Source organism: Bemisia tabaci, chromosome 9 (genome assembly GCF_918797505.1).
Source record: "Bemisia tabaci chromosome 9, PGI_BMITA_v3".
NCBI classification, from domain to species: domain Eukaryota; kingdom Metazoa; phylum Arthropoda; class Insecta; order Hemiptera; family Aleyrodidae; genus Bemisia; species Bemisia tabaci.
In genome coordinates this window covers 36,943,417-36,968,684 of record NC_092801.1, presented here as the reverse complement: position 1 = coordinate 36,968,684, position 25,268 = coordinate 36,943,417, and the positions used below count along the sequence as shown (strand labels likewise).

Sequence of the window (25,268 nt, the reverse complement as noted above, 5' to 3'; positions counted from 1 at the left end):
GTTTTAGCAATGCAAGTAATTTCATCTGAGAGAGATTAGACGAATTCCGAAGGAAACTCGGCTTCGAAAATTTGACACTTACTGCTCTTTTCGCTATCACGGCAGTACAGTTCTTCCATCATGCCATACCTCACTGGAAAAAAAAACACATTGGATTTATAGTCCAGACTCTTGAAAACATTGACAAGAAAAAATACTCTTGATTCAATCAGATTTTTGCTTGAATCAAAAGGAAATCCGCTCAAATTAAGAAGCTTGGTTCTTGATTTAAGCTTAAATCCGATTGAATCAAGAGTATTTTTTCATGTCGATGTTTTTAAGAGTCTGGACTCTAGATCCAATGTGTGCTCTCCCATTGGCGCTCTGGACATAACTGTGCGGCGCCCGGAAACGGCAAGTCGAGAAGTTCTTGATCGCACGCAAGAGTGAATTGTTTAATTTATCGCGTCGCAGAAAACTGAAATTATTTATTCCCCCCCCCTCCTTCCCCGTCCCTTGCATGGTGGAGAAGCTTCATAATTTTCAACTTATCTGACGCCGGAACGTTGGCTGGTGCAATTAATGCACTACGTGTAACGTAGAGGCATTCAAACTTCACTGCGAATGTATTTCCGGGTCAAATTAGGGCGTAGCCACGGGTTTCAGCGGTTTCGCGTCGGAGAATGTATGAAGAATCGAATGATACATCTTTCTGGCAATATCGCTGTTCAGAAATGGAAATTAGATAATTTGGTGATACATTAAGAGTTCCATTTATGGTCGTTCCTTAAACAGCTACTTATGGTCAGTAGGGTGGCCCTTATTTTATTTTTTACAGTTTTATTCATTTCGCGATTTTATTCTTGATTCAAATACAATCCTCTTGACGGAGCACTCAAGAATTTTTCTGCTTAAACCAAGTCATTTTTTTCTCCAATGAAATTCAAAAATTTAACTAAACGTTATTAAATACGGATGCTAGTACTTAGTGAGTTTTTGGACAACCGCTCTCTTTTTGTGCCGTAGTATCTTTATTTATTTTGCGAGGAAAGCTCCGTACTCTGAATGGATGCCTGTCATTCTTAACATGTTGGAGAGCCTTCAATTTCGTATGATACTGTGCAACGACTCTGTCGTGAAATAGTTGCTTGAGACGTCGTGACACGCCGCGGGGCGACGCGGCAAGCGACCGACCACAGCATTGGCGCCTACAAACCTAAGTGGATACTTCAAACATTGCACAAGTATCCCTATAGGTTTGTAGGCGCCAGTGCGCGTTTTGCGCTGGCAGCACGCTGCTCCGCTCTGTGATGGGTGGTCACGGAAAGGCCTCGTAGGGTTTAAACATACACTGAGAAAAAAGATTGGTAGAATTTACCATTCCTTCTCGCTGCATTTCACACAGCCTGAAGAAATGGTAAATTCTACCAATCTTCAAGTCGATTCTGCCAGAGGAATGGTTACCTGTACCAATATAATTATAGTAACGTTTGCCTTTCTTCTGGTAGAATTGACTCTTAATTGACACTGTGTTAAATACAGCGTGTAGGAATGGTAAATTCTACTAATCTATTTTTTCAATGGAGACGGATCCAGACACTTCAAAAGGAGGGGTCAGAAGGGGGTCCGAGGGGCTGCTTCCAAAAAAAATTTCGAAATTTTAAAGCATATAATATGCATGTGTTCGAGTTGATTTTGTCATGAAAAATTACTGAATACGAGCATCCTCCATAATTTAATTTTTCTTTTTCTTCCTACTTTTTTCCGCACAGCCCTAACAACCCCCCCCCCCCTCCTGAATCTGCCATAGGGTTGAGATACAAAATGCTTATACCTCGTACATCGTCCAGCAATAGCCAAGGAAACCTCTACAGAGCATCTTAGAAAACCACATGTGTTTCTAAAACGCCGTCGATGATACGTCGCACAGTTGATCGAGTAAATTAGAGAGGTCGGACATGAAATGTTTGACCAAAACTGCAAATTTTGATGTTTAAATCGTCACATTTTACATTATAAGGGGTGTATGTAGAAGAAATTTTTACGAGGAAACCAATGGAACTACTTTTAAAACCTCAAAGTTTTGTATAAACGGAGTAATGAGCTTTTGAAGTTTCTAAATTTTGTCCGACCTCCCCTATTGACCCGATCCACTGAACGTCGAAAATGGGATTCTTACGCCATCTGTCATTGTTGCCGAAAAATCCTTGTGACCGAATAAGGAAAACTCGGAAAAAAATATTGTCCGGCAGTTGGAGAGATGAACACATTTAGACACATCTGACTGCTCCCGGATAGGAAAAGTCACACGTTACCGTGAGTGCAAACTGCTAAAACCACCAGAGAGGGAAAAACCTTGAAAATTTGGCCTTTACATACTTTGGGTAACAATATAGTAAAATCTTTACGAATGTCCGAGTTTAACAGAAAGGAATCAAGCCACATCAGTAATTGACAAATTTAACGGGATAATTTAATTTTTTACGCGTGAGCGTTTGTGCGTATTCCTTTGAAAAATTTAGGGGGTTTGCTTCGTACTACTCAGAAAATTCACTGAAATTTGCTCACAAATCCACACCACTGTTTTCATGTAAAAATTTAAATTGCCCCATTAAATTTGACAGTAGCTGATGTGGCTTGGTTCCTTCCTGCTTAATGCGGTCCATATACAGTTCTTTCAAACGCGGTTCGGTAATTAATTGACTCATTGATAATTTTTGGATTCTAAAATATCTTTTCTAATAAAATAACAGTTATTCACGGACATATAAAGTTTGATTTTGACTCTCAGAAAACGGTTACATGAAAGTACGCATTATTCCGATAAATTTACGCGTATATTGAAAGTAAGCAAACATTTGGTAAACATTTGACAACATTCTGATGTTTAACTGACGCTTTTCCTTAACACGGTAGCATAAACGAGGGCGTAAAACCGAAATAACTAACAAAAAGCTATTGTTCCAACGCGTTCATTTCTCGCTGAAATTTCAGCCGAATTAACCCTTTTGCACGCGCTGGAGCACCAACAGACGTGTCGATCAAACCTCTAAAACCGTGATACCGCCAAGGTAAGCTAAAGTCACGTAACTCATGCTGTGGGGCTGAGAGAAAACGCCGCATGAACATTCGAGCATCGCCAAATTTTCCAAAGTAAAATGTCCATTTTTGAAATTAGTTTTTAATATTCACTCTCAAAATTTGCGGATACTCCAAATTGAACAGCGATTAAAATGCTCCGAAAAAAGGGGAGGGGGGCATTCAAAAGTATCCCTGAAAATTCGTATTTCATCCAAGGAAATAAGGCATCGCACATTGGCTCAAGTCGATAGGAGAAGTCGGACAAAATCTTGAAACTTCGAGGGCTCACATTTTCGAAAATATGATACAAAAAATTTTAAGATTGGCTCCATTGGGTTCTTCGTGAAATTTCCTTGCAGAAACACTCCTTGAAATTGAATTTGTGACGAAATAAACATCAAAATTTGAAACTTTATCCAAATATTTCAAGGCCGACCTCTCCCATTAGCTCGATCCTGTGTGCGACGTTTGAATATTCTTAGGGCGTTTTCCCTCAGAACTGCTGCATTTTACTCCCGATCGGAACTTACGGAGCGGACGCAGCAGGAAAACACAAAGGATCAATTGCTAAGTCCTGACTCCTCATTAGCACCCCCTCTCCCCTCCCCCATGGGGCTCTTTCGCATCGCGGAGAGTCAGCTCTGAAATCGGGGCAGTCAACCATAAATCATTCTCCGCCATAGGTGCCAATACGCTGAGGAGGGGATGAAAGTTTTACACCCCCCTCCCCCGCGCCCCTGACGCAATGTAGGCCGGCTATTGAAAATGGATTGAAAGCTCTTTGGATGACCTTGATCAGCCTTGAGGGTTGTTTCAAGACGGATAAGTTAATACCACCCAAGATATTATTATTGGGGGCTTCAACATCCCCTTCCCGTGATGCGGCCCAGACTCCGGAAGTCGTTTTGCGACCTCAAATGACCGCTTATTGCACCGCAATGTGCGACAACTCTTGATACTGCCGTGGCTGAAGCAATGAGTGTCTGAAAAATCAAAACGCCTTCACTTTCGTGCGTATGCAACACAGACATCCGTAGCGGCCGAATAGTTGAATCCAGGTGTAATAATGTTATTTGGCGTTCGTCGTAGCCAATACTAACTGAGGGCGCTTTGCTTGCTTGCTAATCTTGTGCTTAACATCCACCTCAGCGTTGGCTATTGTGTCGACGAAGTAAAAACAAGCAGGAAGCTCCAACGCATTCGCGTCGGAGAGCGGCTCTGGCGACAGTAGTTGTAGTCAAGAATGAGGGCCTAGACACATTTTGTCACTGATGTACAATCCGACAACTGTCGATTCATGTTTTGTAACTTAGCAGATTTACGTAGCCGGTGTATAAATGTGTATTGGCCCTTGATATGCAGAATGCATGGCACTATCACTTGTTGTATACTTTTAATTTTGAAGGCTCTTTGGAGGTCCGCATCCTAAAAAATTTCTCCCACAGTATTTTTTTTAACTTGTCGTTGTGATTGGGCGCCAATTTCTTTCAATTGAGTGATCATCTTCTTTTTTTGTCAAATAACTAGTTTGTGCAACAATAAGACTGAAACTGACTGTAACTGAAATTTTGTCTTTTTAGATATTTGGTTATTTTGTATTTATTAGATTGTATATTTTCACAGCCCTGTGATAAGAAACTTTGGAATGCATGGTTGATAAGTCGTTTAGCGAGGCTGCAAAAAATTTGCATTTTTATATCTGAAATTGTAGGTAATGGTTTTGAATATCGAATTGCGATATATTACACGGTTAAGATAGGGCTATATGTCTTGTCGTAAGCGGCGACATAGAGTCGATGTCATTTCAATAATCGCCCCGATGGCCACGGTAGTTGTGTGCCGTCTGCCCACGTAGCAAATGGGAGGCGAAAATGGAAGTCATCAGTGCATCGGTGAGTGTTGAACGTGAAAATTGCGCGGGCCGCGCAAATTTCGCGATCATCGATGTGTCGGGGCTGAGCATCCATCATTTTCTATCTTGTTTTGAAGCTATGTGAGTTGTGATAAAGTACATAATTTTTTTGTATTATATTACTGTATAAATAGTGTAAAATTTGTACAGAACTTTGTACAAAATAGTTTCTTGTAAAAAGTGTGGACTACTGCCACGTCGTTTCCATACAAACTCCCAATACGCCGCAAGTACCACAAATGCCCATGTTAACCAAATCACCTCATCATCCATTTTTTAAGGACACAATTTTTAATTCAAATCAACTTACTTTATCAAAACTCCAATCGTTTATCAAATAACATATATCGAGTCATTTTAACAAAATCAAAGACGGCATAATATCATTTATCACACAGCCAAAAACCTAACCTAGAAACCACGATGTTTACAAACTCAAATTGGAGAACACTCATTGGTCCAATAATAAAAATTGATTTGCCGCCTTTTTTCTTTGCAAGCAAAACGTGTGAACATGTCTGAAAATGGGATCGGGCGTCAACACTCAACGATGCACTGATGACTTCCATTTTCGCCTCCCATTTGCTACGTGGGCAGACGGCATTAGACGTTTACGGTTTCCTTGGTAACCTTTGTTTGCTATCAGCTGATATCGAGTAATATGACTAGGAAGCTCCAACCCAGTGGTTGGAGCTTCCTTAACCGCGAAAACTTTAAAATTCAAATTTTCAAATTTTGAACGTAAAGTACATTTTTTCCATCACGAGATTAAAGCACAGACAAGTTTTGAATTATTGACTGTATCACCATGATTCCAAAAATACACTACACAACATAGCATTGGCTAACAATAAAACAATATGCAATAAAATAAAGTCATGACAAGGAACATAGCCGAAAATGGCGCCGATTCCCATTAACCAACGCGCGGTCTCTCCAATGTAACATGGTCCAATGATACTCCCCAGCTGGGACCGTCCGGAATAGCAGCTCTAGTGCAAGCACCAGAGCCGCTAAAATGAAGTACATTAGTATTTCCGTTGAAATTTCCAAATCACATTTTGCAACTCCTCTCAACAACAATAGCTCTGCTGCAAATATTACCTCCGATGAACTAAGGTCCGTGATCCCACAGAAAATGATCACGGTCAATAAGTTATGATGAAATAATTAAATGTTAATTAATGACGGTGCAACTATTAGGGTAGGGCATGGTTTAATTTTAACAAAATGGAAAACGTGATTATTTATTATCGTTTTGGGCGAGTCATATTCATTTAGAATTTTGGGTACTTTGTTCGCTAAATTTGTATCACTTGTAGTTCAATTTAATCATAAATTGAATAATTTTTATATTGAAAAGAGATAACGTGTGTTTGTTTTGGCCTTATGGACTCTGTGAAATACACATAAAATACCCACTCATTGTCCATTGTTCCGTTTGATAATTGAAACTTAAAAGTAAGGCCCTAGGTAGGACAGCAGCGCGTGGGGAGGAGGGGGCAAACTTGAAGTGCAATTTAAGACCGGACGAAATGAAATAGAGGGAGGGGGGGGGGTTATCAAATTGCCTAGGAGCACAGTCCCCCTTCTTCATCGATTCATCCGTAACGTACGGTCCATCCTAAAGTGAGGGCATAATTTACAATGTTGATTTTGTAAGAGCTCATACATGAATCATTATTTCGCTATGCGGCGCGGTGCGGCGATAACTTTAAACGTGGGTGAGCCACTTGGGATGATTTACTTCCTAGAAACTTGTGACTGTATGCAATTCAAAAGGTACCACTTGATTTGAGATTAAAATAACATCTCGATAAAGTTATACATGAGTATATATAAATGTAGACAGATTGGATTCACAATCAAATCATTGACATAGTCGATGATCTGGGAGACTATTGTGTGAACCAGTCTGTTTTCTTCCTACGCTCGAAGGTTCGTAAACAATTTGATTTCAAAATGTTATAATTTCGACCCGAAAGAGTTTAAAATTATATTCTGATATTTTTGTGTTTTCTTGCAGCTTTTATTTTCGTTTTGAGTATTGAATACAAAATTTTTCAATGGAGGCCTTCATCAAATGCATTTGCAAAAAGGAACCACTAGCATTGCAATGATGCTAAGATTGTGCAACTTCATCTTTTGCAATAAAATTGCGGAAATCGTGAAAAACTATGAAATTTAGATGGTAATTTTTGTCTTAAATTTACAGTTTTTAGCGATTAAAATGGAAACTATGAATGGATAATCGGGTTTTTCCTCCAAGACAACAGAAGTTGCACAATCCTCGCAACATTGCAATGCTAGTAGTTCCTTTTTGCAAAATGCAATCCAAATAATATATTACTGAATTTGAACATTCCTTGTTTTGAAGTTAACTTAGGAAAACATTTACAGATACCTAACATTCCGTTTCTTCGGTTTTTGATTTTAGATGCTGATTTTTCAATTGGTAACATGTGCTTTTTTGCTGACGAGCGCAGCCGCTTTCAGCACCGCTCAGTATTTTGGATTACTGAGCGGTCACGAGGCAACCAAGAGGAGACTGAATGATTTTGTGGCAAAAAAAGAGAGTCTCCAAGGTGTGGAATCTAAGAAGATAGCGCAGAAACTTGACCACTTCACGCCCTCGCTTAAGGCTACTTGGGAACAGGTAGGCAGTAAGGCACCTTAAAAATAAAAAAATATGAGAATCATCTTTTTGCATAATGCCTGTCCGTGAAGAGTGACAACTGTAGCTGCCGAACGCTTAGAAACATCTTCTAAAAGACATTTTACTACCAAATTTGACTGGCTAAGCTGTTCAGAACATAGTTATTGCGTAACAAATTGAGCTACAAGCCAAAATGAACAAGTAATATTTCAAACTACATGTGGATGAGAAAAAATATAAATCTTACTAAAACCCAAGCAAATTTTTCGACCTCCTACAAACTGCGATCTTCTTCAGTGCATTACAAACAACCAATGGAAATATATTACAAAATACAAAACTGCAAAACTATCAGAAAACTACGTGAATTGTTTTGTAGCTTTTTTATTTTGTAAAATGTTTCCATTGGTTTTTCGTAATTAATGCACTAAAGAAGATCGCAGTTTGTAGGAGGTCAAAACGTTTGCTTTGTTTTCAGTAAGTTTTATATTTTCTCATCTACATGTAGTTTGATATATTACTTGTTTATTTTGTCTTTTAGCTTGATTTTTTAATCAATAACTGTTTTCATCATCTCAAAGTAGGCCTTTGAATGCATAGCAAAGATGACGCTGCTTTTTAGAGAGAAACGTTTCAATTGTTCAGGAAATAATTTCCAATTTTGTGGTTTCGTTGACATTTTCACGTAAAAATAAGACATAGTTACAAGACAGTTATGGAGACATAGACTCTGGGTAAATGGACCGCGTCTAGCAGAGAGGAACCAAGAAACATCAGCTATTGCCAAATTTAAGTGGATTATTTGATTTTCTAAAAGACGTGCAAAAAGTGTCTAAAGTGTCGTGCAAGCATACATCTACAGAAGAGTTACCAAGAATAATTCCAGTTAATCCACCCATAGTGAATAAAAATAAAAATCTTGTAAATCAGAGACCAAGGGGTCTGAATTTATTAGACTTTATCCCACCTAAAGTAGCAAGCCAACTGAAAATTTTAATTCCTTGCGGATTCCGTTGAAAAGTTTAAGGAATTTTCTTCGCATTATGTAGAACATTCGCTGAAATTAGCACAGACATCCGCATGACTGTTTTCACGTATGAAATTGAATTGCCCAATTAAATTCGGTGATAGCTGTATGGCTTGGTTTTTTTCTGCTTTCAAAACACCCCATCATTCTTGCGCTTTTAATTTGCTCGGTTCTGAGAGGAAATATGTCGAAAATTGAAAATGGTCTCAAATGGGAACGATGTTTGAAGTTACGAACTCATCAGGTTGCTTTTTTTTATTTTTTTCAGCATTATGCCCAGGATTTTGAGTTTTACGATGGGAACAATTTGATATTTTTGATGGTTGGCGGTGACAGGGACATAAACGTCGGTTGGTTGAGGCAAGGATTCATTGCCGAGCAGGCGGAGAAATTTAAAGCGGCACTTTTTACAATCGAGCACAGGTTCTACGGCAAAAGTCAACCAAAACCGTGAGTAAATCTGATTGGTAGTTTTCTCCTGAAACTCTGAAACCAAATTCTTCATGACGCTTTTAAACTTTCTGTGAATACTCCCTAAAAAGAGAGAAAATGGGAGAGAAATGAAGAAATATTTTAAAAAGGGTGAAATAGGGAAAAGACAGGGAAACGCCCGAAGATAAATAAGTCAAGAAGACTAAACATTTCTAAGTCTCTATCGATAAAGGAAAATATACATTTCTAAGTCTATATGCGTTTGTTTTGGGCTGCCTATGTGTACCTTTGTCTTTGTTTTGTGTTTGTATACATCGATCAACAACTTTAAACGATCAGCACATTGAAAGTTGATAGTTGAAAATTCAATTTTTTGTAAAATATTTTTGATAGAAGTCCCTCCTCATATCATGCGTTTAAAAAAATGTTATAAAAACTGTAAAAAAAGTACTACTAAATAAACAATTCTTATTATGTACAAGCAAAAAACAGTGGAAAAATGTGGCCCTAATTGTGTGTGTCAAGGTGGTGAAAAAAAGCTGGGTGAACACTATTTTGCAAGGAAAGCAAGGCAAAAAAGTTCGAAAATTTTCAAGTAGAGTAAAAAATGTTGAGCTTTAATGAATATTAGTATAAGACTAAGGGAGGAGGGTGTTCACTTGTTCAGCTCATGAAGATGTATTGGAATCCTAAACTGGGATCAGGCCGAAATATCTATAACGGTTTGGGTCTTATTAGACCTCATCAGTAATAAATCACTCTTTATACTCATTAGAGCTCATAATTTTTTACTCTAATTTAAAATTTCTGAACTTTCTGGCCCAGTTTGCTCCTAAAATTAGTTTGAATCCAGCACTATCCTATCACCTTGTTAAAAAATGGTATATAAACTGATCTTTTAGATTGCGAAAACTCAAACCACCATCCAACCTTCACAACTTTGAATTGCATTTCTGTTCATAGCGATTTGACGACGAAATCGTTGAAGTATTTGAGTAGCGAACAGGCTCTGGCTGATTATGCGCATTTCATCGAGACAATGAACACTGAACACGGTTTCAAGAATCCAAAATGGATCGTTTTTGGAGTGTCTTACGGGGGATCGCTGGCCGCGTGGCTCAGGTACAAATATCCCCACTTGGTTCATTCTGCCGTATCCGCGAATGCTCCGCTACTTGCAAAGGTCGACTTTCACGGTATGATTCTTCTTATTAATGCAGGAAGTAGTTAGCGCTAACACAAAACTCGATCCTGAAGACGAATCAGACGAAAAATGAGGAGAGACGCATTCCTCATCGAAACAAAAGAAGTACACCTCTTCCTTTTTCCAAGAAAAAGAAGAATTTGGCAACAGGGTTACTGGGGGGGGGGATCAGAAATATGAAATATTAGAAATTTCCGTGAAATATTTCATGAAATTTCACAAATTTTTGAAAAATATGAAGCATATTCTCAGGGGCTGGGTGTGCAACACGCACTAAAAAACACCAAAAGGCAAAAATCGGTCTCCTTTCATTTAATTTTTCGTTTAATTTTGAAAAATATTTTTCAATATTTTGCACATTTCTCTGAAATTTCATGAAAGATTTCATATGAAATTTTAAGATTTTATTTTTCATGAAAGATCGCAACCCTGTTTAGCGATGACGATGATATACTGAGAAAAAAAGTTCGGTTATACATATGAACCGAATGTACGGTTTTCCAATATCGGCCGTGTTGTTCGGTGCATGCGACCGCTCTCTCAGTTCTGGGAGCCGTATCATCGATTCATGCAACCGAGCTTTTCCGTTAGTTATGTTCAGTTTGAATGTTCGGTTGCATGAACCGAGAGAGCAGTTACATGAACCGAACAAATAGGCCGATATTGAACACCGTACATTCAGTTCATATGACCGAAGTTTTTTTCTCGGTTTATAATTCTTACTAGTATCGGGAGGAGAGGATCAAGTGCTCTGTTTATTTTGATCCCAAAATAGGATAGAACTGATTCTCAACGGAGGAAAAACAGAAAAGAATATTATGAGCCAAGGATATGACTACCAAAATTATTCCATTTAATTTTGAACTACACTCTCTCTATTTTTGAATCATCAAACTGAACCGGCGATCTGAACTTGAATTTTTTCCTTTTTAATTGGACCGGTTACTCAGTATCACAAACATGTTAACAGGGACTTTAAAACCTTTTGTATGAATCGTGTGTGCTCATGTAGTTTTTTCAATGCGCTAATGAAAATAATGCATTGTGGTGTAAAGTTTTACATTCTCACTTTTTCAGAATACTTCGAAAGCGTTTCGAAAACGTTGTCTTCAATTGGTGGCCCAGAGTGTGCGGAAACAATCACAACTGCGAACAAAATCATGAGCGAGAAGATCGTGAATAATGCAAGTCAATATGATGAGCTTTTCGAGTAAGTCCTTCAATTTTATAAAAAAAATGCTGCAAACAGCTTGATGAGATAAAATATATCGATGTACTATGAAGCTTTAGCATAGACACAATATAGGAGCATCATACACGAGCAGAATCGTTTATTGGGCCTGTTGAAAACTTTTGCTACGGCAAGAATATGAGTTGTTTCCTATAGAAATGAGTCAAAAGTCACAATGAACGCACCGACCAAGTCTGAAATGCACTCCTAACTTCAAAATTTGCGTAGAAATTTGCGTTTTTTTGAGCTTCCCGCCTTAAAAACGATACCACGGAACAGGTGAAGATTTCGTTAGTGGAGTTGTTCCGTTCAACCCTTGCGTACTAAAATGTTTTGCAATCCCCAACATAACCGACGCTATCAAGACGGATCTGTATTAACGCAAGGAAAACGTGAATGTAATCAGCAGGCCGATTATTGAAACTGATAGACAAAGCTACAGACAAAGACGACAAAAGGGATTTGGAGGGATCGTATTGATGGAAGCTAGTGGTGGCGATGGACATAGGAGGTAGGTAATGGACTAACTAACGGCAACCCACCAAAGATCCGACAGTTAGTCCATCATTTTCTTCCTTAGTCTATAAGAACCAACCATGTCAACCAATAGGATCGCACTATACTCCCTATGTCTTCTTTGTCTATCAGTTTCAATAATCGGCCCGCAGGCCAGGTTGTTAACAAAAGGTTAAAATCTCAACCTGCATACAAGTTTTGGCGGATTGGCGTCGGCCATGTTGAATACTGTGCAGTATATCGGACCCTCCTCCTTTTATCTCTGTGCGTGCAAACGAAGAAAATACATTCTTTATAATTTCGATCACTTTATTTTCCAGCCTTTGTGAACCACTGAGCGGTAGCGAAAATGACATTAGCAGTTTCTTTTGGAATCTTGCGCATCGTCTTGTTACGGACGTTGAGGTTATGGAGGAGGACGAAATTAAATATGCCTGCGAAATCTTAACGGACAAGAATATTGCCGATCCCGTAAGTAGTAAGCTAGGATGTAAGTATCTGGGTGTCTAACCCCTGGCCGCTACTTGGTCCGTCCAAGGAGGGAGCTTCGCGCCTTCCTGCGATAATCAGTTGAATGTAAAGTATTATTATTAGACAGTAAGTTGGAAATGGACGTATTTATGCTAAAAAAAAACTATGCTGCCGTGTTAGGAAGAACACCGTATGAACATTTGAGAGTTGCCAAGTTTCCTTTGATAACGTGTTCATTTTCGAGGAAAGTTGTGATTATTTTCTCTTGAAATTTGCAGAACTTTCGGGCGAAATTGCGAACAGAATTATCTGAAAAATTGGAGGGAAAATATTCAAAATTTTACTGGGAAATTTGTATTCTATCAAAGGAAACTTGGCAACTCGTGAATGTTCATACGGCGTTTCTCCTTAGCACGGCAGTATGTTACACGCATCCCAATCCCCAACGTGCGTTAAAATTCCAGAAAACTGGAAATCTCAATACAGAGGGAAAAAGCTCATCCGAGCTCTGTTTTCCCTCAAAGAGATACGCTATTTGGTGCAACACTACTTACTACCAATGGGCCTGTTGCAAACTTTTGCTAGAGCAGAATGAAGAGTTGTTTCCTATAGATAATGCCTCAAAAATCACGATGAGCGCATCGGCAAAGTCTGAAATGCACTCATAACTTCACAATCTGCGTAAGAAAGGGTATCCCGGGATAAGCATGTCAAAATGCCCTTGTGAACGGATTTTTATTTTAACCATTTTAAGTCATCAAGGGTGTCCTAAAACTTAGGTTTTGGGGAATTTTAGCCCCCCAACCCCCTCCGCCCCCCCTCAGACCCCCAAAAACCGCTTTTTAGGGCTATTTTTGACTATGCTAACGTCTTTTCCTCATAACTTTCTTAATTTTCGATAGAATTGAACCAAAATTTGTCAGAATCTACATCAATTAGCTTAGTTTCTGTAGAAAAAAATTCATCATCATCGAATAATATTTTAGCTTCTAAAAAAATTCGTAAAATTTTTTAGAAAAATCATTTTTTTTCCTTTTTTCGCGCTAGGTGACGTATGGAAACGAGGACACAAACAAAAATTGTCTCTTTTCTTAAGTTATACATCCCATAAGATAGAGACAAAATTTCGTGTTGATCGGAGTGGTGCGCCATACTTAAAAACGCAATTTTCTAACCTCAAAACGGCCAAAAATGCCACCATAGCCTCCTTTGATGACTAGGCGTGGGGAAATATGTAGAGAGAAACATCCGGTTTTATCGTCTCACCTCTTACGTGACCCACTTAAGTACCTTGAGCCAAAATTTCGAGTCGATCAGAGTGGTGCGCAACACCCAAGCACGCAATTTTCTAACCTCAAAACGGTCAAATTGCCCATTTCGGCACCCATTATCACTCCGTGTCAAAAAATAAGAAGAGAGACATCCGGTTTTATCGTCTCACCTCTTAAGTGATCCACTTAAGTACCTTGAGTCAAAATTTCGAGTTGATCAGAGTGGTGCGCAACACCCAAGCACGCAATTTTCTAACCTCAAAACGGCCAAATTGCCCATTTCGGCTGATTTCGGCACCCATTACCACTCCGTGTCAAAAAGTAAGAAGAGGGACATCCGATATTATTGTCCTACCTCAATAATTAGACACTTAAGTACATTTAGTCGAAATTTCGTGTCGATCAGAGTGGTGCGCAACACCCGAACACGCCGTTTTCTTGTTAATTTATTTACTAGCATTTGCCAGTACTCAGTGCAATACTACGTATTATTGAAGTTTGGAGGAGGGAACGCTTCTACGTGGGGGATGAGCGAGCCTCCCTACTGTCATATAATTCCTGGGAGTTCAGAGGTTTCGCTGAGTGATCGGGTCTGCTACGTGGTAGGGTGCCAAAATGAACTTTGAAATGTGCATCATGCACTTTTCAAGCGGGCTCGTCGCTGACATACGAGAGTCATCCAAAAAGTAAGTTTCCCTACCTTGTATCTTCCGAATGAAAAAAGATAAATCAAATCGGTAAGTAATCACATATTGAACATACTCTAAGCTTTAAAACAAGCTCAAGTTTTTGAAAATCGGTCAAGGGGTTCGCGAGTAAACTCAATTTTACTGAGACAACCTCCAGTCGCCGCGTGCCCACCTCCGGGGTCAGGATGCGCGGAGAGACGATTATAGAAGACTCGGGTTATCGCCTCTATACATCACATCAACAAGGAATTTTCATGTTTTCATTGAGTAGGCCTTACCTTACTTTTTGACATAGTCTCCACATCTTTTTTGATATTTCTGGTATCATCATAGCAGCTTCTTGATGCCTTTCGCGTAGAAGCTTTCGCCTTCACTCTGAAACCAGTCATTGAGAGCGATCTGCACCTCTGAATCGGTTGAAAATCGCTTCCATCGTGGAAGTTTTTCCGCTCGGGAACAAATGAAAGTCACATGAAGCTAAAGTACGAAAGTTTGCAGGATTGGGGGAAAATTTTCCTACGCAAAGCAACTGATTTGGGAGTGCACATCGCTGTCAATGACTAGTTTCGGAGCCAAGACGAGATCTTCTACGCGGAGGGCGTCAAGAAGCTGCTGGTAATGATACCCAAAATGTCAAAGAAGATGTGAAGACTACGTCAAAAAGTAAGGTAACTACTACTAACTACTGCTAAGGTAGTTACTCAATGAGAACTTTAAAATTTCTTGTTGATGTGATGTATAGAGGCGATAACCCTAGTCTTCTATAATCGACTCTCCGCGCATTCTGACCCCGAAGGTGGGCACGCGGCGACAGGAGGTTGTCTCAGTAAAATTGAGTTTACTTGCGAACCCCTTTACGGATTTTCAATAACTTAAGCTTGTTTTAAAGCTTAGAGTATGTCTAATATGTGCCTTTTTACCGATTTGATTTATCTATTTTCGTTCGGAAGGTACAAGGTAGGGAAACTTACTTTTTGGATGACCCTCGTACAATGATAATGAATGCCAAAATGTGAATTTTGGGAGGTTTCAGGTTAGAAAACGGCGTGTTCGGGTGTTGCGCACCACTCTGATCGACACGAAATTTCGACTAAATGTACTTAAGTGTCTAATTATTGAGGTAGGACAATAATATCGGATGTCCCTCTTCTTACTTTTTGACACGGAGTGGTAATGGGTGCCGAAATCAGCCGAAATGGGCAATTTGGCCGTTTTGAGGTTAGAAAATTGCGTGCTTGGGTGTTGCGCACCACTCTGATCAACTCGAAATTTTGACTCAAGGTACTTAAGTGGATCACTTAAGAGGTGAGACGATAAAACCGGATGTCTCTCTTCTTATTTTTTGACACGGAGTGATAATGGGTGCCGAAATGGGCAATTTGACCGTTTTGAGGTTAGAAAATTGCGTGCTTGGGTGTTGCGCACCACTCTGATCGACTCGAAATTTTGGCTCAAGGTACTTAAGTGGGTCACGTAAGAGGTGAGACGATAAAACCGGATGTTTCTCTCTACATATTTCCCCACGCCTAGTCATCAAAGGAGGCTATGGTGGCATTTTTGGCCGTTTTGAGGTTAGAAAATTGCGTTTTTAAGTATGGCGCACCACTCCGATCAACACGAAATTTTGTCTCTATCTTATGGGATGTATAACTTAAGAAAAGAGACAATTTTTGTTTGTGTCCTCGTTTCCATACGTCACCTAGCGCGAAAAAAAGGAAAAAAATGATTTTTCTAAAAAATTTTACGAATTTTTTTAGAAGCTAAAATATTATTCGATGATGATGAATTTTTTTCTACAGAAACTAAGCTAATTGATGTAGATTCTGACAAATTTTGGTTCAATTCTATCGAAAATTAAGAAAGTTATGAGGAAAAGACGTTAGCATAGTCAAAAATAGCCCTAAAAAGCGGTTTTTGGGGGTCTGAGGGGGGGCGGAGGGGGTTGGGGGGCTAAAATTCCCCAAAACCTAAGTTTTAGGACACCCTTGATGACTTAAAATGGTTAAAATAAAAATCCGTTCACAAGGGCATTTTGACATGCTTATCCCGGGATACCCTTTGCGTTATTTTGAGCTTCCCGCTTCAAAAACGATACTACTGCACAGGTGAACATTTTGTTAGAGGAGTCGCTCCATCGTTGGCAATATTCATCATGGCCGACGCTTGCGCAGTTCCTCGCGTAATTCGAGGAGAGTTCAAGGTCAATTAAGGCGGGCGAGGAAAATATGAACGTAAACACGCCGATTGTTATATGGTTTAATCCTGTTCAAGTGTTATCTCGTCCCATCACACGTGTTTTGGCGGACTGGCGTCGGCCATGATGAGTATTGTCGCCAATGGAGCGACTCCTCTAACAAAATGTTCACCTGTACCGTAGTATCGTTTTCGAAGCGGGAAGCTCAAAAAACCGCAAATTTCTTACGCAGATTGTGAAGTTATGAGTGCATTTCAGACTTTGCCGATGCGCTCATCGTGATTTTTGAGGCATTATCTGTAGGAAACAACTCTTCGTTTTGCTCTAGCAAAAGTTTGCAACAGGCCCATTGTAATATTATTACTTCAATATCAGTAGTGTTTAAGTATAGTGAGTTTCAGAACGCCAAGCTTTGCTGGAGATTATTAAATCGTATCTGAAACACAATGAGAAGTTTTCTCCTATATTTCTAGATATAATGGTCCACTGAACTCGGTAAGAATTGAAGCACTTTACTGCATGTTTCGTCGCATCATCCTTCAATTTCCGTGAAAATTGTGTTTGATGTGTTGAAAATAATCCAAATTAGAAGTTAGAAATCAACTTACATGGTTCACATAAGAGTCAGTAAATTTCGGGGGGAAGGGAAGAAAGGAAGAAACAAAAATCACCGCAGGTAACCCCGGTAAAAATTGGCAGTAGGATCCGTGTTTCAAAAAACTACAGACCTCCAGCCGGCTGTAAGATTTCCTGTAGCCTCTATTGCCGGCTATATAATTTCATACAGCCGATGGCGATGAAGCACAGCCAGGCGATAAACTATGTAACAGGTGATAGGAACTATAGCCCCGCTGTATAATTGTGTATCGCTTCGTTTAGCCCGGCTGAATAATTTTCTTCGCTTTCTACAGCCAGCTAATTGATATATATCCAGCCACCTATATATGATTTTCTATCGCTTTCTATAGCCGGCTTTAAGAATTCCTATGGTATTTTGAAACGCAGCCCCTGCTGCCAAATCTTAACAGAGAAACTCAACGTTTGAATAAATTCTTCCATGTTTGTTAGGAAACAGCTCTAATATATTACAATTCACCGTACAGAGAAATGAACGGCCAGATAGGTCGGTCGAAAAATTCATTTTAATTGACACGGTAAATATGTTTCCCAGGTTCATCGATATGCCGAATTCAGTAGACAGACTAATTATGATTTCTGCGTTTATGCGAAGTATTCCGACATAATCAACCGATGGAGACTGAACAAGATCTCATATACGGAAGGTTGGGGAGGTGAGTTTTCCATGCGTATTTACCCGTAAATCTTCCAGCAGGTTTTTTTATTTCACAGATGTCCCACTACAAAAATTCTCTTCTAAATAGGAGCATACTGCATATCGATGGCCGAAGTGCCAAACCACGTACCTCTGGTTGCGACGTTGCAAATCATACATCATTGTTTACGGGAAAACTAGTCGAATAAATTTCTTGAAAATATCTTTGATTTTTCTTCTCCGTTTGGAGAGCATTCTGTAAAAGACCGAAGCTATGAAGTTAGCTTGTTCCTCCTAGAGTCCCTTTATACTGAGAGTCAAGACAATTCGGCTCATGGATGTCAAAAACGGGAATAAAGATTACAGAAATTGAACGTTTTTCGTAATCTTTGATCGGCCCATTCTCAAATGCCTTTCTCCGTTCCTCCTCTCATTCCGTTTGTTCCTTGCCGAACCCGTAATTCCCTGGTCCATTTCAGATTATAATCTTTGCAATTGGTGAAAATGTAACCTTTATTCCCGTTTGTGACACTGTGGAGGCCTAAAATACGGGAACCAATCAGAAATGGATTCAAATTGTCTTGACTCTCAGTATAAAGGGACTCTAGTTCCTCCTAGAAAAAATAATTTAAAAGCGGGAATTTTGAAAACCCCCGATTGAGATGAGTGGTTTTGCTCTTCAGCCATCGATATACATGAGGACTCGCATTACAAACTACACCGGGGAGGCCAAATCCCAAATTCGGCTTCAAAGTTGCATAGATTTCTCACAGAAATTCATGATTTTACTTCTCCGTTTGAAGAAACCACGATATGTCTTTACATGCGAGACCAATAGCTCCCTTATGAGGAAATCCCGCAGTTTCCAGTAATTAAGATATCTCCATAAGGAAGAAATTAGGTTAAAAATTGAATTCGGGGGACAAAATGTGCGGGAGGATAATCGAGTTCAGCATCATTAAATGCAAATACGATGGTAATATATATTTTACTCCTTGATGAATATGAATATAGATTTACACAGAGAGAAGCCAGGTCAATTTTCGAGGAAAAAAAAAGAAGTTACAAATAGATTTCAGCTTCAGTAGCTGTACAATTTCTCAAGTCAAAATCTAAATATATTAAATAATTTGCGTCTGAAAAAATACCTTATTATCTTAAATTTAGTTTTGGGGAGGATGAGACTTCACTTTTTTCACACTTCAGTTTTGATTTGACTTGGATCTTGCCTGTCAAACTCGATCTCTATGATAACTTTCTTCTTATATGTTTAGCTCGCCAATGGTTTTACCAAACTTGCACGGAATTCGGTTGGTTCGCGACGTCTAGCCGAAAGAACAATTTGTTTGGGGACAAGTTGACCGTAGACTTTTATGACAGCATTTGCAAGGACGTGTTTGACGTTAAGTAAGTCAAGCTTAGTTACCTATTTGAGAAAAATTAGCACACCATTTGAAAAATCATCTAAAAAATTTTTAATTTTTAGAATATGAGGACTAAACCAAAGGGGGGGACTAAACCAAAAACCTACCTCAAAGGGAGCTTGGAGTTGGTTACCGGCTTTTAGGCGTAGGAATCACCCAAGGGAGGGGCAGACAGGGCTCTTAGCTGCAGTGAAAGCAACCTGTCTAGGAGAGGCAACTCCAAAATCAAACTCTGGTCCTCCAGGTCGGAGGTTGAGGCATCGGGCTGACTCCTCGATACTCGTAAAAAGTACATTGTCAAAAACCCCAAGGACTAAACCAAGATAAATTAAACTCAGAAGTTACAACTAAATAAAATTAATAATTTTTAATTGGACGACCTTACTTTTTGTTAAATCAATTTGAATTATAGTAATTACATCATTGATTTCACTGCCTGCACTCGTAAATGCAGTTACTTTACTATCATGAATCCTCACTGCAATAAGAAATATAATGTCCTAAACATTTTTCATGAGACACTTTTGTTACTTTAAGAACACGATGTATTACACAAGGTAAAATTTTAGTCATAACATTGACGTCCACAAAGTTTTCGAAACCAAACCAATTATAATGCAAGAAGAGAACTTATTCTCTCAGGTAAAATTTTGGAGTGGTAAGTTTTTACCTGAATGCAGCAAATTTTTCAGAGTTCATACTGAGATTAAGATACTCAAATGATTAGTAATGCTCAAAAACTAATAATTGATCCAAGACGGTCAATTTTAATTTGGATCCTCAAACTCGGAGTTTCCTGTTTTATTTACCTTTAAGAAATATTTACGTGTACTTAGATTGTTTGATCAGTAAAGTCGCAACAAATTGATTTTGTTTGATATTACGTTTGAAAATAATTTCTAGGTTTGACACCAAATTTATTGAGAATGCTGTCAACAAGACTAATGAGAAATATAAGGGATTGGACCTGCCTGTGACTGGAGTAATATTCGTTCATGGCACGAATGACCCTTGGTCTAAAGTTGGCATCACGAAGTTCCCTAAGAAAGGAAGCATCGCCATTCGAATTAAAGGTTTGAGACACAATTATTTATTTCTCTTATCTTTGTAATCTGAGAAATAATTCACATTTATAAAAATGAATCACGTCACAGGTGACTCGAAGACATAGAAATGAGAGTTGGACTTCATTTTATAATCAGGAACTACAATTTCTGGCTCAGCACTGTAACAGTAACAATGTATGTACCATTAATTTCCCTATTCGGATTAGTGTTTTTACGGATAGGTCGAAAATTGTAGTTCCTAATCGAAATATGTAGTCCGGTTGGCTTGCAGTTTGCCTGAGCAGCAGCAGATACGTATATTTTCATAATTATATTTATTAATTTTTATAGAGGTGTCGCATGCGTCGGAATGAACGATTTCCAAGAAAATAATGAAACTACGCAGAATAATAACATTTGGAATAGATTTTGAAGGAGATTAGTGAAACTTGAATTATATTTCGGGGATGAAACATTTCCTTTGCTGCTTGACCAGTCTGTCTTGAAACAAACGGATACTGACTGGACTCTAGGTAGTGCGAATTTGGCTCTTATCACGCTAATTTTATGAAAATGGGTCAAAAAAATAGAAAGTACACATGCAATAGTCGAAAGTATACTTTTTGAAAAGGAGCCTATGAAATGCGCATATTTCGTCCATATATTGTTAAAGTTAGGTGTGAATTTCAAACTTTAGCAATTTTCTATTGGAAACAACTCTTCTTTTTGCTCCATCAAAAGTTTGCAATACTCCTATTATTCATCACAGGCTTGGAATGCATTGCGATGTGTGCTACGGTACCTAAAATTGCAAATTTACATTTTAGAACCAAAATTCGTTGGAAAATGAAGCTATTTTTCCATTTCAGGAGGTGGTCATTACGGAGTCTTGCTGCCAGAATCACCAAACGACTCACAGCAGCTAAAGAACGCACGTGCAAGGATTTCGAAAACCCTCGAGCGATGGACAAAGACAAAGTCATTGGAACAAGAGAAATCAGCTATCATCGATGTCTAAAATCTGCATGCAAAAACTAAAAACCGAAGAAAATAAATGAGAAAATTACGAACAAATACCTAAATTTCTTCCTTTACAGAAAAATCAGTCGCCCAGAGTCTTAGAGACACGAGTGTAACCGTTATTAAACTATAGAGAAGAACTAGTTATAGTTATGGTCACCAAACTCTATTATTGAACAGCGGCGAGGTGTAAATGATCGATTATCGATATTTTCCCATTTGAAGCTATGATAGAGAATCGGTTGTTAAGGTGTTTATCACAACCTGTTAATCGATTCTTTCCCAAAGGTTTAAGTGGCACATCAATCGATAAATCGCAAAGCAAGCCAAGATATTTTCCCATTAGAATAAATTATTATAGTGTGTTTATCACACCCTGTTTATTGGTCCTTTCCCATAGATTTAAATGGTATATCAATCGATAAATCGCAAAGCACGCCACGCAGGTAAAGAATCAGTATTATTCAAGAGTTGGGCATATTTTTAATTGAAGGAACTACGTGCTAAAAATTAAATAGGAAGGCTCTATGAAGCACGCAAATTCTATGTACGTAGTTCCTTTTGATTTAGTTCAATTGTTTGTTCTTTTCAGTGTGAAGATAAGTCCATTTTCAATATTCACCGAGAAAATTTTAGTCGATCAAACAAGTCAACATTGAACAAGATAGCCTAAATATACACCTAAAAACAGGTTTGTGACTTAACTTGATTGGGACCTCCGTTCACGATGCTTCCGACTCATCACTATTCAAATAAAAAATCTCGGTAAAAGTTACTCAAAGTTAAAGTGAGATTCGATTAACAGCTCAGTTGAAAAGAAGATCTAGTTCGTTATGCCGGAACAATCAAATTCTTTTTTATTTTGATTAAATTGTTGGTTCATCTATTAGAAGCTTGGTCGCTTATTTTTTCAATAATTTGAATTCACCACCTTCAAAGTATCACATAAGCGCCATGCGACGTTTACAAGTTTTGCGCCGCCATTATATTTTTTTACAGAGAAATTGTTCTACGAAGCTGTCCGAAATTTTCACTGAATTTTCTTTGTGCTGCCGATAAAATTCAGTGAAATTTTCGAACAGAATCAACCAAAAATTTCTCTGTAAAAAAATAAAACGACGGCGGAAATTTTTGAACGTCACATGGCGCTTGTGATACTTTTGTCGGAAGGTGACGATATAAGAAACAGTGATAACAAGACAAAAGGCATGAGTCTTACCCTACATAGGATCATGATAAAGGTTCTTCGTGCTTTACCTGAAACAAATTGAGAAATGGAAATTAAAATAGATTACATTATGAGGATTGGCCATACAGGAAGGGGAGGGGGTTGAGTTATATGGGTGCCAATTAAAATTATGACCAAGATCTGAAAGGAGTTGTATCGATAAGGGAAGTTTTTGGGCAGCTCCTGGGTGAATTTTCTCAGCTCTACGATTTTTTGTTTGTTTAAGGTCTATTTTAAGGGATGCATCATGATTTTGTCATGTTTGGTCTCTTTTTGCGTCTAAAACTGGTCTGGACATGGGTTTGATAGCTGACTTTCGGAGAAAATTGCGGGTTCGCGATTGAATGCCAAGAACACCACATTTTTTGCTAACATCCACTGGTAAAAAAAATCTCTTGGACCAATGTCGTATTGCATTGACTTAAGAGTGCAGTTTCTTGCCGCCGGATTTAAGAGTCTTGAACTCTTGTTTCAAGCTGATTTTGTATTGATTCAAGCGGATTTTGCTTTGATTCAAGCGGCTTTTGCATTGAAACAAGTGTCCAGACTTTTAAATCCGGCGACAAGAAACTGCACTCTTTAACCAAGAGGTTTTTTTTACCAGTGTCGCCCATCGGACCCATGTTCTGCTGTGCAAAGGAAGAAAGCCGTGTGATCATTCGAGAGTTGCCAAATTTCCTTCAATAAAATGTTTATTTTGGAGGGAAATTATGAATATTTTCCCTTGAAATCTTCAGAAACTTTAAATCAAATTAAAAACAAAATCATCTGAGAAATTGGTCGAAAATTCTTTAAAAATTTTCCTGAAAAGTAATGATATGCCAGAGGAAATTTGGCAACGCTTGAAGGCTCATACGACGTTTTTCCCTACCACTGCGGTGTTCAGGCCAGTATTCGGCCAGAAAGGAGACCGCAAATGACCAAATGCATGCACTCCGTAAAATATAGACAAAAATTAAAATATGAGTAACAAATTGTAGATTTGCGGGAATTCTGCCAAGAAGGGGCCCAAAAAACGGCCTTTAAGTCTAGGAATCCCTCCTTTTGCCCCCTTTGAAAGTTTGGCTGATGCGATGCCCCTGCAAATCAAAATAAAGCCACCCTTAAATAACGCCAATCCTCCTCTATTTTACCGTCTTGTTACATACAGTTTTACGCCCCATTATTAGTGTTTTTCTTTGTCTTAATTATGATCAGGTTCTGAAACTTTGTCCCCTCTGAAACTTTGGCCGACGCGATGCCCCTATAAATCAAAAAGCCACCCTCAAATAACGGCAACGCCCCTCTCCGCTAGCCAGCAATACATCTCGCGGGCTGGAATATGGTCACATCCCATGTGCGTTTGATTTATTTCGATTACCGCAAGGTATTCCTCTTATTTTCCACGTGCACCACCCCTCAAGCCCCCCCCCTTCCTCCTCCCCTAACCATTCCCCTCTCCCCCTTAAAGACGGATATAATCTCTTATTCATGACGCAACGTGTCCTCCAGGATTTATTCGGAATGTAATTCGTTCGGTGCAGCGGTTTTGAAAGGAGTTTCCGATTTCTGATGTGTATTTAAGAGCCAGGAGGGAACGAGCGCCAGGCTAATGAAAAACACCGTATGAGCCTTTAGGCGTTGCCACGTTTTTATTGATAAAGCACCTATTTATCGGGAAAGTTGTAAGTATTTATCCCTCAATTGTTCAGATAAGCTTTTGCGCAATTTAATGTAAAATATCAGAAAATTTGAAGGAAAATTATGCATGGCTTTCCTCGAAAATACGTGTTTTATCCGAGTAAATTTGGCAACTCTCGAAAGTTCATACGGCGTTTTTGCTTAGCGTGGCATTTCAGTTTTCGATTCCGCTCTAGGAAGCTGCGCTTCGCCGCGTAATCTCATGCTTAGAGCGAATCTCGTTGTGATGTTGCAGGACACTTTGAGTTGCAGGACTCCGAGGGGTTACCCACACGCGAAGAAATTATGTAACGTTATCACGAGCAAATAGCTTCTGTTGGCAGCTCACGGTTGCTCAAAAGAAAATTAGGTGTCACCACTGACAAAATGAAGGAACTTTAAGTTCGAGGATCTCCAACCTAGCGCCTTCACCGATAGTACGCTTCCACTTGGCGCAACTATTCTAACTCCTGGGAGATCAAATTGCATTTCCAAAATTTAAAGGAGTTTTAAGACCAGGCATTCCCGAGTGATCTCAACGCTTATATTATCTGAAAGCTTCGCTATTGTTATGACGATTTGAATATTCAAATCTGCCATTCAAGAGGTGTATAATGGCGGCTCAGGCGCAATAACATAATTCATAATAACATCAGGTGTTTAAAGTTTTCCCAATCTTTAAAAACAAGATGGTCTTAAAGCGGTAGAGGAGAGGATTCCCCGATTTTGCCGTAAATTTTTCATTCACTCATAAATCCCAGTTTTTCCCGATCCTGGACACCATGCCGTTAAATCCGCACAATTTGATGATTGATTCCGCTTTGGAAGATTGATATTAAATCAGCCTCCACGCTGCGGCCTGGTCAGTTTTCCCTTGCCACTTTTGCAGTTTTGACCGCAAAGTTTAAGTCTGCTCAAGGTAGGATTGTATTTAGTGAAATAATAATATTTTAGA

The 25,268-nt window shown here is 38.9% G+C and overlaps 2 protein-coding genes across 2 annotated transcripts in view; one reads left to right on the top strand and one right to left on the bottom strand.

The window, feature by feature from the left end:
* LOC109036102 (trace amine-associated receptor 8c) overlaps positions 1-25,268 on the bottom strand; it is a 165,629-nt gene that overhangs the window by 80,012 nt on the left and 60,349 nt on the right.
* On the top strand, positions 6,767-21,480 carry LOC109036101 (putative serine protease F56F10.1). The gene is made up of 10 exons (XM_019050052.2): positions 6,767-6,910; positions 7,410-7,628; positions 8,924-9,105; positions 10,051-10,283; positions 11,369-11,501; positions 12,359-12,509; positions 17,835-17,955; positions 19,211-19,343; positions 20,264-20,433; positions 21,276-21,480. Exons 2-10 carry the CDS (start codon positions 7,410-7,412, stop codon positions 21,422-21,424), a joined length of 1,491 nt encoding a protein of 496 aa, XP_018905597.2. The 5' UTR covers positions 6,767-6,910; the 3' UTR covers positions 21,425-21,480.

Excerpts from the sequence above, each read along its gene's own strand:
- LOC109036101 (XM_019050052.2), top strand. The coding sequence starts at position 7,410 with ATGCTGATTTTTCAATTGGTAACATGTGCTTTTTTGCTGACGAGCGCA. Across the intron at positions 7,629-8,923 it reads TTAAGGCTACTTGGGAACAG|CATTATGCCCAGGATTTTGA; the intron begins GTAGGCAGTAAG and ends TATTTTTTTCAG. Across the intron at positions 12,510-17,834 it reads ACAAGAATATTGCCGATCCC|GTTCATCGATATGCCGAATT; the intron begins GTAAGTAGTAAG and ends TATGTTTCCCAG.